The 15,791-nt window shown below is 45.4% G+C and overlaps 1 protein-coding gene across 1 annotated transcript in view; it reads left to right on the top strand.

Moving 5' to 3' along the window:
• The window catches only part of LOC311226634 (zinc-binding protein A33-like), a gene marked incomplete at both ends in the record, with an annotated part of 32,426 nt that extends 17,197 nt beyond the window's left edge, over positions 1-15,229 (top strand). Inside the window, one exon of the mRNA XM_084312051.1 lies at positions 15,194-15,229. Within this exon, the coding sequence (XP_084168177.1) occupies positions 15,194-15,229 (36 nt within the window). The remainder of the gene's footprint in view (positions 1-15,193) is intronic.
• Between the last annotated feature and the right edge of the window lie 562 nt (positions 15,230-15,791).

Below are 15,791 nucleotides of genomic sequence, written 5' to 3'. Positions count from 1 at the left end.
TGTAAATAACTATGTACAGATACCGATTCTGATGTCACACCATGTTACCTGTTACCTGTTATTGCACAATTTAATTTTTAATTTTTTTGTATTGGATTCTATTATATGTTGTACCCACTGTATTGCACATCGTTGCGGGCAAGACCACCCGCATTTCATTGTATACTCGTATGCCGTGACAAATAAAACTCTTGACTTGACTTGACTTGACTTATCATAAATCGATCAATAGAGACCGTATTAGATCCCCAATTATCATATCATGGGGAATCATTGGAAAGCCACACTCATTGGCTACAACCCTGTGCACAGATTTTCGAGATCGCCAATTGATTGACGGAGCTAGAGCCCCAGGAGTTGGGGGTGGTAATGTGTACTTTTGCGTACTTTGGGGCACGCCTCACATATCGGCATGTAACTCGAGAACCGCTGAACGGATTTTGTCACCTGAAAGGGCAATCGACAGACAACAAATAGGGCGTTAATTCTTATAATTAATAATAATATAATTATAATTAATATATTGTATTAAAAGAAATGCACACCCGAGCCGCTAGAGGTCAGCAAAGTGGCGCTTCGCAAATCGTCCCCATTTAGCCAAGAGTAAAGACCATAACCCTATCAAAACAGCAGTCAAAGTGTATATTTTCATTTTACCGATGTTTTGTAAGATTTACCGAAAATAATAATTTATCAAAAAAATGCTAATTATATCTCTTTTATCGTAAAACCGTGAGGAAATGACTAAATCCAGATTTAACCCTGTCATTTGAAAGAGGAGCCTTTTCCATATCCATAGATGTATGATTTGGCCATAATAAGGTCAAGGTGACGTTCAAGGTCAAATATGAATTTATAATTAAAATCGATTATTATTTATTACTGTATCTACAAATCCTTCTGTTTAATCATCTTCCCTTTATTCATTTGCTTAGATTTTTTGTACACTTGATCTCAATAAGGTGGTGAAGGAGCTCAGTGAGCAAGCTCTGTTTGCTCACAATTGTAACATAGTGTTATTCACCGTCACAGATGCAAAAAATTATCATCATTTATATTCTCCTTTTTTTCATTACAATTTACTCAAGCCTAATAACAGACACAATATTTCTGACACTGGAAATTAGGGGTGGGACGATACGCATTCGAACCATGTACCGTACGGTACGACCCCCAGGGCGTCTGTGTATCGTACGATTCAGATGACGCGCAAATAAAAAAATGTATTTGGCGGAGCCGGGAGAGGTGAGCACTGGCCCCAGGCAGCAGCAGCAGCAGCAGCAGAAGCACTGCAGCCAGGTGCTAGTCAGTTTGTGTAAAAATGGCAAGCACAATATAAATCAATCTTCATTACGACTTTAAAAACAGCCATTAACATTACATAGGCCTACACACATCTTGCCCTAGCGTTAGCAGTTTGTACAACAAAACGCACGTTTTAACTATGGTAGCCCGCCAGCTAATACAGTCAATGAAATGTTACCGTAGCTACTAGCTAGCAGAGGAGAAAATGGGAGTCTGAAAGGCGGGTTGTTTAAAGACAATGATAGGCGTTTATTCAACATCCAAGAATGCTAACATACAACTGTGTTTTACTAACTCCAACCGGGACTATTGCCGCTTTCCCACTGCATGTTGATGTTATGAACTCCTCCTAACGTTACCGGAGCTGATAAGATTGCCTGAGCTGAAGGTCTGTGACACTAAAATGTCCGTGGGGACCCGCCAACCCATAGATAGTTCCAACTCACCGAATTACGTAATCCACCATAGTTACACTCAATATTTAAATAATGTTAGTCTAAATAAATGTAATAGAATGAACAGAGCAGTGTTGTTTTTAAACAGTACAGTGTGTGTGTGTTAGTTTGATGTATGCTGCCATTTATATTGATCGCCTTCTAATTTGTTTATTTATTGTTAAATTTAGAGGTTATATGTAGGGTTGCAATTAACTGTCTAACTGTACTCAACTGCTTCCACTGACTATGTATATCTGTGTCCACTGGAGGGCACTATAGGCGGAGCCATTCATGATGCCACCAGGTGGCGAGTATAAAAAGAGTTGTCTCCTCCTCTACTTCCTCTCACATCTGCCTCTCATGGAGAGGAGATCTCAATTTGCTGCTGTGCTATGAATCATTGTATATAATAAACCACGCTGATTAAGGGCTAAAGGTAGAAACCATGCCTCATGTCTATATTATTGTCGCCCCATAGCCAATTCTGTCAACAGGTTATGGGCCCAGATCTCGTAGGAGCGAAATAATAAGGGTAGCTAGCTTAGCTGAAGTGTAGGCCAGGTTAGCACCGGGAGCACCGCGTGGCTAGACGCTAGGCCAACGGAGCTAAAGCTACGCCTACCATCAAAAAGGAGGATGGCGACCAAGGGAAGGAGCAAATGGCCCTCATTCCATGGAAAGGCAGAGGAATATGAGCTCTGGGAAGAGCGCATGCTATGCTGCATGCACGGCGTGGGACTCAAGGTGGTGATCTTGGCGGCCCCCACGGGAGACCTGACGGCGGAGGCACAAGCCCAAGACGACAAGCTTAATGCGGACGCATACTGTGAGTTGGCACCGCTGCTCGACGATACAAGCTAGGGGATAATATTCCGTGACACGAAGGACAAAGGCCGAGAAAGCCTGGAAGTGTTGAGGGAGCATTACATCGGACGAGGACGACCCACAGAGACGGTGACAGAATACATAATCCGAGCTGAGCAGATCATCACGGCCAGTGTGCGATCCATAGCATAATCTTTGGGTGAGCCGCGTCGGGGGGGGGGGGGGGGGGTGGGTGGGGTGCGCGGCGCGCCTCTCAGCGAAAAAAAACTCAGAGCGTGTTTTTATAGTCACATATTTGTCATGTGTAGGTGGGTTTTCCAGCAAACTCACCACTCTCGCTGCCGTTGAATTCGTAAGGGCTGCTACCACATAGTAGTACTTGGTGGCATCCGCGGTAATATTCCTGAGAGCGAATTGGGCTTCGGCTTGCGCGAACCAAGCGTTGGCACTCTGCGCAGCTTGAGTGAAACTGCGTTCAAAGTTCTGCGATCTGCGTTCTGTTGTTCAGTTGACATGTTCGATATAATCTCCGAAATACGTCCAAGGGTCACAAATGTAGGAATGCAGTAATGATAGCGTAGACGGAGTCGTGTTCCGATGCAAAAACGCTAGTTTATTACGCACTCTACTGTCGCACAAACACTGTCTCTCTTTAACTACGTCATCCCCCGCTAAGGGTCATGGGAGATGTAGTAAACACCACAAAAGGCTAGAATGCCGTGAATTATGTCCCAGTAAGTAGCCACTACATGCAAATCATTAATCATACATCCAAAATAGCATACGTTTATTATTATACACGATGATGATACAGCTCCCAGGGGAGCTTTAGAGACCCCCAGGGGAGCTGATGTCTGATCTAGGGGAGCTATAGCTCACCGGGCTCCCCTCGTGGATCGCACCCTGATCACGGCGCTTAAGAGTGCAGGAGAGGCACCGAGCGAGGGGCTAATGATGGCGATGGTGATGAGAGGACTACCGGAGTCGTACAAGCCGTTCACGCTACTGGTTACCCACGGTTATCAACGGACATGACGTTGGGACAGTTCAAAGCCGAGCTGCGGAACTTTGAGGCCTCAGAAGATATCCACCCAGCCACCGCGGAGGCCCGAGCGACGCCGAGGGAGAAGGCCATGCCCACGACGGAGCTGACGTATTGGGGATGCGGAGAGAATGGGCATCGGAGGGATAACTGCACCAAGACTGTTTGGTGTAGTTTCTGCAGATCCTCGGGGCACACAGACAAAGAGTGCCGAAAGAAACGAGGCCAGAGTGCTCGACGCCTATGGACAAGATGACGGCAATGGACGAGATCGCGGCTACGGACAAGATCGCGGCGATGGACGAGATGACGACTACAGACAAGATGGCTGCAAACGGTGGACGTGAGGCGAGTCGAGATGACGCCCGGAGAGCGGCAGGACGAGAGGACTTCGTTTTCGGGGCGCAGACTACGTACGTCACCCGGCCAACACAGCACCCGCAGTTCCCGAGGAAGGGACTAATTGTTGACACAGGTGCGTCGTCCCACATCATCAACGACAGGAACAGTTTCAAGAACTTTGACAAATCCTTCGAGCCGGAGGGACACAGCATGGAGCTGGCAGACGGGAAGCACACCTACGGGTTGGCGCAAGGGAGAGGAGACGCACAGGTGTGCCTCATAGACAGTGAGGGGTGCCGGTGTACAGTGACGTTGAAGGACGCTCTCTATATACCCTCGTTCCCACAAGAACTATTCTCAGTAAAGTCCGCCGAGGTGTTCTTCAGTGAAGGTAAAGATGTTCTTGTAGAACAAGATGGTACATGGTTTAACATTGACGTGTATAAGAGAATGTATTACCTACAAACAGAGTGTAATAACAATGATAAATGTAATGTGACTGTTAGTCATGACATCCAGACATGGCATGAAATCATGGGTCATTGTAATCACGAGGATTTACTGAAGCTGCAAGCAGTGACGGTATGCACATTAAAGGTGAAAAGCATAGACCTGACAAAGAATGTGAAGTTTGCATAACAGGGAAGTTTACTCAAACGAGGAACAGGGGCCCCACGGAGAAGGTAAAGAGACCACTGGAGCTAGTTAACACCGACCTAGCCGGTCCAGTAAGGAACGAGTCCATAGGTGGCTTCAACTATGTACAGTCCTTTACAGATGTGGGTACAGGCGTAGTGTTTGTTTATTTCCTTAAAGCAAAGAGTGACGCACTCCAGGCCACGGAGAAGTTCCTTGCCGATATAGCCCCTTATGCGGACATAAAATGTTTGAGGTCAGACAACGGGACCGAGTTTACAAACAGAGAGTTCCAATCACTGTTGAGAAGGAACAAGATCAGACACGAGACGTCATGTCCCTACTCCCCACATCAAAACGGGGTAGCAGAGAGGGAATGGCGCACTCTTTTCGAAATGGCCACATGTAAGCTAGACGATAGTAACATACCGAAGAGCCTGTGGCATTATGCGGTACAAGAAGCCGCTTACACCAGAAACAGGTGTTTTAATAAACACACGGGCACCACCCCATATACGGCAATGACAGGGAAAAGGTGTAATCTAGCCGGAATGCACAAATTCGGATCAGTGTGCTATGCTTACCAGCAGGACAGAGGCAAGCTTGAGTCCAGATCTACTATCCCGGTAAAGGGAAGGTGCAAAAGCACAGACTAGTGAAATTTGTCACAAAGACAACGTGCGAAATCGAAGGTATGGAGGAACAAAGACACCACAGCCTAGTGTACTGAGCACAGACCTGCAGGCAGACAGCCAGCCACCCCCAGAGGACGATGACGAGGAGCACCCGAGGGTGACGTCACGTGCCCCAAGCAGTGGGAGGTATCCCTCACGGGAACACAAACCCCCAAAATATCTGAAAGATTATGCCCGGAGAGGAAGTGACGAGGATGACAGTACACTCACCAGTATTGATTACTGCTACAGAGTAGTGTGTGGCGTGCCTCAGTCCTTTAAGGAAGCCATAGTGTCCCCAGAGTCGAGTAAGTGGGAGAGAGCGATGGATGAGGAGATGAGGTCCTTAGAGGACAACCACACCTTTACCCTCACCAAGGAAGGGATCGAAGGCCACGAAAAGTACAAAGCGAGATTTGTAGCTAAGGGTTTCAGTCAGAGGGAGGGGATAGACTATGGGGAAACATTCTCCCCCACGGCCAATCTGACCAGTGTAAGGGTAGTGGTTCAGAAAGCAGCTGAGGACAACCTGATTTTACATCAGATGGATGTGAAGACAGCCTATCTGTACGCACCCATAGATAGGGAGCTATATATGGAACAACCGGAAGGTTACGAAAAGAAAGGAGAGAAGCTAGTGTGCAAGCTAGAAAAATCCATTTACGGCCTGAAACAGTTTGGGCGAAATTGGAACAAGATGCTTCACACATGTCTCATTGAGGATCACTTCCTACAGAATCCAGAAGACCCCTGTGTTTACTCAAGGGAGTCAAAAGAGTCAGGAAAAGTGATAATCATCATTTGGGTGGATGATTTGATCATTGCAGCAGACACCACTAGAAACCTAGATCAGGTGAAAGGTATGCTCTCCACCAGATTAAAAATGAAAGACCTTGGCAGGTTAAAGCATTTCCTAGGCATGGACTTTGAACAGTCTGCCAATTGTGTAACAGTATCCCAGAAGAGATATGTGGAAAAGATCCTGAAACGTTTTGACATGCAGGAATGTAGAACAAGGGAAACACCATGTGATCAAAAACTGGATTACCAGGAGGATGCTCAGAAACTGACAGATGTAAAAATGTACAGGGAAGCTGTGGGTAGCCTCATCTATTTGACAACATGTACTCGCCCTGACCTATGTTTTGTAGTGAGTAAATTGTCACAGCATTTTGCTGATCCCACAGAGGAGCACTGGATTACGGTAAAACATGTTTTTCGTTACCTCAAAGGTATAGTAGGTAAACAGCTGTGCTTCAGAAAGAGCAGCGAGGGCTTAGGGCTTAAAGCCTACAGTGATGCAGACTGGGCTGCTGACATCACAGATAGAAGGAGTACCACAGGATATTGTGTTAGTTTGAACACAAACAGCTCACTGTCAACTCACTGTCAAGCTCACTGAATACATGGCTCTGGCCATGACAATACAGGAGTGTATTTATCTAGAACAGTGGTTCCCAAAGTCGGGGTCGCGACCCAAAGGTGGGCCGCGAGCAGCCACGGGTGGGCCGCGAGATGATTTAAAAAAAAAAAAAAAGAAAAAAAAAAAAAAATTTGTCAGGCCACTGAACTTAGAAGCAGGCCAGGACAGTGTTTCTAGTTGTATTCTAAAATTCTATTCTATTGTATTCTAAAATGTGACTATATGGTTTTATATTAACTTAATAAATAAACAAAAACGAAAAATCTACTTATTTCAACGAACATTTCAAACTAAATAACAGATTATGCACATAAAACGCTGAAAACAACCGAAGCAACAATAGTATTTTAATGAGGCTATTATTATTATCATTATTATTTTGCAACAAGTTAGCCCTCTCATAAATAGCACATATAAATGAATAACTAACTTGAACTAACTTAATAGGATTGAAGTGATATTTGGCTTAAAAAATCGGTCGCCTGGCAAAAAAAAAAAAAAAAAAAGCCAGACGATGTGCATTGGGCCGCGGCTCTCTGACGCCTTATTTTCTGGGCCCCGGCCTGAAAAGTTTGGGAACCCCTGATCTAGAACACCTGCTCGAAGGGATGGATACCTATGTATATAAGAAGACTGTTTATGAGGACAACCAGGAAACCATTGCCATTGCGAGAAACCCTGTGTGCCGACAGAGGTGTAAGCATGTGGATATAAAGTACCATTTCATCAGATCTGTCATCAGAGAAGAAAGGATGACACTGGTTTATTGTCCAACAGACGACATGGTAGCAGACGCTATGACGAAGCCTGCTTCCAAACTGAAACTGAAAAGATTTGCAGAGGTCATGTTTGGTGTGTAAATATTGACTGCCATATTCTTTGATGTTCTAAACTGTGTTATTTTCTTTGTAAATTGTTTTGAAGAAGTCATACAGGGTGTTAAAACAACCCTAAGTGGGAGTGTTAAAGTTAGAGGTTATATGTAGGGTTGCAATTAACTGTCTAACTGTACTCAACTGCTTCCACTGACTGTATGTATATCTGTGTCCACTGGAGGGCGCTATAGGCGGAGCCAGGTGGCGAGTATAAAAAGAGTTGTCTCCTCCTCCTCTACTTCTTCTCACATCTGCCTCTCACGGAGAGGAGATATCAATGTGCTGCTGTGCTATGAATCATTGTATATAATAAACCACGCTGATTAAGGGCTAAAGGTAGAAACCATGCCTCATGTCTATATTATTGTTGCCCCATAGCCAATTCTGTCAACATTTATTTATTTTAAATAACAGTGACACTTTTCCCTTTGATAAGAAATCCAGTCATATTCATTTCATTGTATTTCAAGCAGAAAACTAATCTTTCCATTAAGAACTGACAATCAGGGAATTTAAACATGGTTGACATTGTTTTTTTGTGTTTATATTAAAGAAAGGAAAGTCTAGTGCTAGTTACTACTTTGACAAATGTAGCCTATATTTTTCAGTCAGTTCGGTCTTTGTGTGCCAAACATTATTTAAAGCTGTAAACTTTAAAGGTAGAGTTTCTGTCACAGTGGTGTCAGGAGAACTGCCTCTCCCTGAACGTCAGCAAAACAAAAGAGATGATTGTGGACTTCAGGAGGTCGGGGGTCAAGGACTACAGCCCCCTCAGCATCGACGGGGCACCGGTTGAGAGAGTGAACAGTTTCAAGTACCTCGGAGCCCACATATCCGAGGATTTGACATGGACCACACACATTGACAGTGTTGTGAAGAAGGCACGACAATGCCTCTACTTCCTCAGGCGCCTAAGGAAGTTCCAAGTCAGTCAGAAGATACTTAAGAACTTCTACTCATGTACAATAGAGAGCATCCTGACTGGCAACATTACCTCCTGGTTTGGGAATAGCACTGCACAAGACCGTAGCAGACTACAAAGAGTGACACGTTCAGCCGAACGCACAATTGGAGGGGGGCTTCCCACCCTCCAGAACATTTACAACAAGCGGTGCAGGGGGAAGGCTAAGAGAATTATTAAGGACTCGAGCCACCCGAACAACTGCCTCTTTGAACTGCTGCGGTCAGGCAAGCGATACCGGAGTCTTAAGGCGAGCACAGAAAGACTCAGAAGAAGCTTCTATCCCCAGGCCATCAGGCTGCTAAACGAACAATAAACACTATGCAACAACCATAAAATGCACACAGCACACACACCCGCACGCACACACTCACTTAAACAAACAACACACTGCAGCACCCACTCTCCACACTTTAGATCACACAAACACACTTTATATTTATTGATAAAGGATTTGCACTACAACTCGTACACCTACTGTAAATTGTACCTAAATTGCACCTCATCCCATTTCTGCCTTGCACTATATAGTATTGTCTATTATATATTATTGTATATTATATGGTAACTCAGTTACGTTATGATGAATTGAAAATGGGGGACCCTGATGTAAACAAGACGAAAGTCTTTCTCTGGTCTGCATCCCCTTAACAATTGTATGTATTGAGCTGTACTGTACTGTACCCATTCTGCACTCTGTTAATAAACTTTTCAATCAATCAATCAAACGTCTATTCTGCATCGAACATTGTACATATGTCTATACTGAACACTGTGACCTCATTTTTTTTACTTCTAATTTACATGCTATACTATGTTATTTTATTTCATACTTATCTTGTCTTGCACAGTCTCTGGAGCGTAACAGTAAGAAGCATTTTGTATAAAAGTATTCTGTACTTCTGTATGACAACTATTAAAGAAACTTGAAACTTGAAACAAAACTAACACTAAACCTTTATTTTTTTTTTTATAAATGAGAAGCATGTTTAGATTTTTGAGTGTTACATTTTTTTTAATAAAGATTAACGTATATCGAACCGAACCGAAAACCGTGACCCCAAAACCGCGATACGAACCGAACCGTCCATTTTGTGAACCGTCCCACCCCTACTGGAAATACATTCCCCCAGGTCCCTAGATGTTCCTAGATACCAATAACATGCAAATTGACCTTGTAGAAGTGGAGCAATCTTCCATTTACTTAGGCATGTACTTTTAGGCAACATTTCTGAAAATAGGGCTACAGCTTAATTAATCTGATATTTGGATGTCTATTTTTTCCTGTTTTAAAGCCTGTTATTGTGTTTAATAAATGGATACTTGTGTCAAACCGTGTTGTGTTGTGCTTCCCGCTTCAAGAACAGAACAGACCAATAGAGCCTGATCTGTATTTAAACATGGAATCCACTTCTGTATTTAAACATGGAATCCACTTCTGTGTTTAAACATGGAATCCACTTCTGTGTTTAAACATGGAATCCACTTCTGTATTTAAACATGAAATCCACTTCTGTGTTTAAACATGGAATCCACTTCTGTGTTTAAACATGAAATCCACTTCTGTATTTAAACATGAAATCCACTTCTGTGATTAAACATGGAATCCACTTCTGTGTTTAAACATGGAATCGACTTCTGTATTTAAACATGGAATCCACTTCTGTGTTTAAACATGGAATCCACTTTTCTTTTTTTTTAACAACTGTTTTTTATTTTCCCTTTTTTTTTTACATGAAACAAGACAAACAATACAATAACAGTAATAATCAACGATAAATCACAGGACAATAACAGAAATAATAATAACAATAATGACAGTCCAGTAAATAAATCAGAATGAAAGTAGATTAAAAGATTAAAAGACATAAAAATAACAAATACAATACATGGGCTCTTGCTCGCTCTTCCCGCCCCCCCCCCCCCCCCCTCAGGACCCCCACTTGGACTATACATCCCACCACTTCATTCAGCATCAGAAAATTGCAAATGTATCTGCGTTCCTTTATCTTATCCACCACAGCTACCCAGACTGCTATGCTTGCTTCGTTAACACCTAAAATTCGTGCAGTAGATATCTCTAGATAAATCACATCGAGATAGGTGAGAATCCATACCTTCCGGCACATTTTATCCAGTTGAATCCAGCTTGACGCTATCAACTTTTTGGCAGCCGTAAGACCCGCCAAAATGAGTCTCTTTACAGAGGTCGATAACTGAGAAACATCATTCAACAACAATACAGAAGGCAGTGTCAGTATGGTCAGAGACAAAAATTCTGATAATTGAGTGGTGACATTTTCCCAGAAAGTCTTGACAGGAGGGCATTCCCAATACATATGCATATATGTACCAAGAGCACCGTTTAAACACAAGGAGCATTGAGATTCCGGTCTGAGACCCATTAGGTGCAATCGTCTAGGGGTCAGGTAAGTCTTATGAACAAAGTTAAGATTAATCTGTTGATGATCTGGGTTGCGTGATGAAAGCCGAACATTTTCCCAGCCTGCATCCCAATCAAAATCTGCTTCCAGGTTTGGGATATCCTTCCTCCAAACCGAGTCTAGGGGAAGGACCTTATATGAGGACGTAAGTAAGTGGCGATAAAAGTCAGAGATGAAGCCTCTCGACGTCTCCTTGTCATAAAATAATTTTGTGAAATCTTTGGTGCTGAAGTGGAACATCTAATGGGACTCCGTGAGCCTCATGGAATCCACTTCTGTGTTTAAACATGTGTAGCAAGGTGGATTATCCCTGCTTCGTGGGAACGGGTGGGCACAATCACTGGGTAGCGAGACACAGTAGAGCTCTGTCTGACTGCACCTCCGTCTTTGAGTCTGGAGCTTCGACTGGAGGCTGGTAGTGTGAGTGGATGGGGCCCGGGATTTACCAACCTGGTCTGGTACTCTGGTCTTCCTCCCCTGCAGCAGGGCGGTCAGCAGTACTCCCCAACACGCTCCCACTTCCCCCAATTGCTCCTTAAACCCTCCCACACCTATTGACTGAATTGTAAATAAATACCCTGGGTTCCCCTGAAGTGTACTCTCTCTTCATTTATCTAAGTTCTGTGATCGTATAGTCTTTACCCATCTCTCTGCATTGTTTGCATTTCAGGTGGTTCAGTTCTATTAAGGAAAACGCAGACGAGGTGGTCTGAATCAAACAAACTGAGGTGTTTATTCCATTCTTAATAAAACACAGCTATGCATCAAACAAGTACAGGATCTGCTTCTTCTATCTAATCATCTCTTTGGTGGTGGGGCAGTTGGTCCCGTTCTGATCGGCGGATGCCGTCAGACTAGTTTCTCCGGTGGTGGTGCTGTTGGTCTCGGGTTGTCCATGACAACACGCGGCCTCTCTTAGTGGTGGCTAGTTGCCAAGGCAACCTTGGTTTCGGATCCTCGGTGGTTTGGGAGCGCTTGATTTCATCTAGGCTCGGTGGAGTCTGGCTCCCCTGCTGCGAGGCGATCGTCTATCATCGTCTGTGTCCATAGCTCTGTGCGTGTCCGGCTCGGCTCTCGAGTCTCCGGTTCTCCAGTCTCTTTCTGTCTCCTTCTGTCTCTGGGTGTGTGTGTTCCGCGCTCTCCTTCTCCGTTCTGCATCCCTGCTTAAAAAGAGGAAAAAACCCTTCCCCCCCTTTCAAGCCCCTGAGACGTGATGTCACGTTCTCGAGGGCTCGGGCGTTTCCTATTGGCTAACGCTCTTTTCTGTTGTCTCGTCATCTTACAGTTGATCAGTCAACTCCATGTAAGGTGGTGGTAGACTAGGTTTTTGGCCGTCTCATGGCGATACGGATTAAATCGAATTGATTGATTAAAAACTCTTACCCACAGACCGCAGAATGAGCACCACAAAGCCACTTATCATACCTGTCAAAAGGATGCAGCCATTTCATCAGGACTTATGACATAACTATATTCAGTATTACTTACTTTCATTTTATGACTTACCAGAGTTGCAGACACATTACTGTTTTTGTAGGGGAAAAGGGAGTACTCATTTTCACATATAAACTAATTAAGTAGCTTGTTGAGTTACTTTGTTTACTTGTTTTCCTGCATAGATAATATGGTTTAATCTAACTTAGCTTTTTACCAGTTGTTTTTAACACCATTTATGAATCTTGATTAACCTAGTTCCTTATATAAGTTCACAATGGTACATTTAGCTTTCTCAGTGGCCAATTTGTGTCATTCATGGTACTAAAGTGTTTGTTTCTACCCGCTGCTTGCTCCTAGACTACCTTTTAGTTGATGACTATGTTACTTTTGGATTTAGCTTTTCATAGTTTGGTAACGCATAATCTCTCTTGCCAGCTGCCTTTTCACTAGCACTTCCTGAAGGGCCCAGTTGGTCCGGCTAAGTCAACAGCACTCTGACCTCAACTGTATTTTCAGTGTATGATGCTAAGATATGTGTTCCTGGCTCTAAACCCTGTGGTTTCTGTTCTTCAAAGATACTATCTCTTCCTGGCAGAAGGTTTTGACAGGGGGGGTTTTCTCACAGTGGCCGGTTGGTCTCTTACACTAAAATAAACACAACTCCTTCCTGATTACCTCAATATAGTCTTGAGGGGTCAGTTTATGACCTTAAGTCAATCTACTTGGTTGGGTGAGGGGAGATTGTCAGCTAACCATCAAAGGGTCTATTCTCTACAGACTGACTCCTGCCCTTACTTGTAAAACCTATTTTGACGAGCGAGGGTATACTGCTAACAGCTGTGGCTTACTTTCTTGGAGAAACTGATCTTAAATTCATTCTGTAGTACTGGACCGTGCATTTTGATTCAATTAATTTACGACACCCCCCGCAAGCAGTACCCTCCCTCGGTGACAATAGAGACCTTACAATAAAAAGGGAAAGGTAGAATAGGAAGGGGTCAATCATATATACGTTACCCACACCAAAAGAGTTGTTAAACGGCTCAGGAATGGACACGCACACAGAACTCCCATCTAATTCTTTACTGTTATTTTGTACTGTTCAGTTACAAGGATGAATGGGAGTGCTCTAATGGACTGTAGTCCTACTATAACTCCATGTGTAACTCAATACCTTATGTCTACGTATATTCTACACACACCTCCGTGTTAGTGCCAGGAGTAATATACTTTAATGTGTTTGACTCATCACCCACGTCTGGGTCGACACCCTGTATAATACCTCTGACAGGCTTTAATTATACGGCAAGAATAATACCTCTCTAGGCTTTACTTATTAGGCAACAGGTCTGTAACCTCCCCACAGGGAAAGGGTTAATTAGATGGGAAAATATTATTAAACACAAACACGTTATCACACTCAAAAGAAATCAAAAGGTGGGCCCACTTTACCAGAACAAAAGTCCTATGCCGGCATGTAATGTTTGGGGTACCCCTTAGGAACTGTAGTTAGCAACGTTAACTTCGCCCGCAGGCTGCACCACACTGTGTACTGTGTAATAGCTCCGGAGCATAGATGCTCAATTGTACTCAACCAAAATGGCGCCCTCGCCGCGCCACCGTTGTCCGGAAGGCAAGATGGCGTCGAACGCTCTCGGCGAGGGCGCTAGCAAGCGGGGCTGGATCAGAGGGCAGTATTGGGCTGAGAGCGTGTGCTGGGTGGTGGCGACCTCTGTTGGTCGGGACGAACTCCCGTGCTCTGAAGGCAGCCTGGTGCAGATCTGGTTGTAGACAGCCGGAGCAGACCGGTTGTGGACGGTTGGTGTTGGGTCGACGCGCATTTATAAGCTTGCCCTCACTAACACTGCAGCTACCCTCTGGGTCCCAAACAGCCCTCCTGCTAGACGGGGTATATAATAACGCAGGGTGTCCCTAAACACCGGTCCTCTTCACGCCACGCTGGCGGGGCGCCTCCATAGAGGGGATAGCTTTAACTTAAGCCCAACTCGGCTATACCGCCTTTGTTCTAGGATAACTCGTTTTATATCACTAGGGATATTCAGGGGGGAAACATGCAACACGCTTCTACGTTTACGGTTATAGGATAACCCGTCGCTTGCTCCGGCGGGGCTCTCCGGTGGTTCTTTAACGGGGCTATTCCAAAGCACCTCCCGTTGTAGCTGCGACCGTTCACGGCAACGTCCCAAGCCGAAGAGGCTCGCCTTCCCTCTTCCGTCCCCATTTACTTGCTCCCCCGGCTCTCTGGTACGCTCTCTGCCTGCCACCGCCCCCTGCTGGTCGCCAACTAGCCACACAGGGAGGCTGGGTGAGTGAATATGGTCCAGCGATAATGTTCATAATGCATATTCCAGCGAGTAGACCAAGGAGGAGCCTGCGTCATTGTTCGAGGGAATATTAATGGAAACTAATTAGAATGTCTTGGTGCACAAAGGGGAGATAAAAGGCAAGTCAGCACTTCTGAATAATAGGCATATTTTCAGGATGCTACATTTCCCCCCACTTTGAACTTGCTAAGTCCTCTGCAAGTTAACACAACGAAACACCAACCAACGCATGCATGAAAACGGTCCTGAGACCAACAGTTTCACACATAGATCGACAATCACACATTATGCTAACAGTTTCACACACCTTGTTTCACCAAGACACCTTCGCACATGGTCCTGGAAACACCGAGCGAGTGGCTGACCTCTGTCATTCAGCTGGGGCCGGGTTCGCTCAACCCCCCACCAGTCCAACTCCGTGTCAGATTCGTCTGTCTCTGTTGGCAGGTCCTCTGCCACGGCTTCGCCCTCCGAGGCCTCTGACGGGCCGCTCGCGGCGGCCCTCCTCACCCCTGTCTCCGCCGTCTTCGCCGTCCTCGTCTGAGGGGACCAACTCTACCTCTCTCGTTCGGCGCTGCTTCAGCGACGACCCGCGGGGCCCTGGGTGGGCTACCCGCCCTAGGGTGCGGTTCCCGAGGGTAAACGAAGGCACCCCCCACGTCTGCTTCGGATGAGCTCCGCGCTCTCATCGGGATCCTTCGGGGAGCTCTCGTCCGCTCTTCCGGGTCGAAGGCCGGGAAGGAGCAGGTCTTGCTCTGATCTCTATGCACGGTCCTTTCGGGACGAACCGTGAACACTGACGTCCCCTTGACGTTTCCATCGCCGCCCTCTGGGCCCGGCTTGTCGCCGGCCAGTGAGCGTCTGCGGCGGTAGTTGAAGTTGCGGCGGTAGCGGCACCGACGAGGCCCCTGATCCGGGCCGTCCTCGCCCCCTTGACCTCCTTCCGACCTGTTCCCCTTGTTCTCCTCTCTGTCTCGCACCAGCCTGGGACGGGGGAAACCCCTTGGTCGGAAGCCTCCGTAATAGTTCTGTCTCCTGGGTACAG

The sequence above is a fragment of the Notolepis coatsorum genome (genome assembly GCF_963971535.1).
Source record: "Notolepis coatsorum genome assembly, chromosome: 4".
Classification (NCBI taxonomy): Eukaryota; Metazoa; Chordata; class Actinopteri; order Aulopiformes; family Paralepididae; genus Notolepis; species Notolepis coatsorum.
The sequence above is the reverse complement of the archived record's forward strand: the minus strand, read 5'-3'. Positions and strand labels throughout refer to the sequence as shown.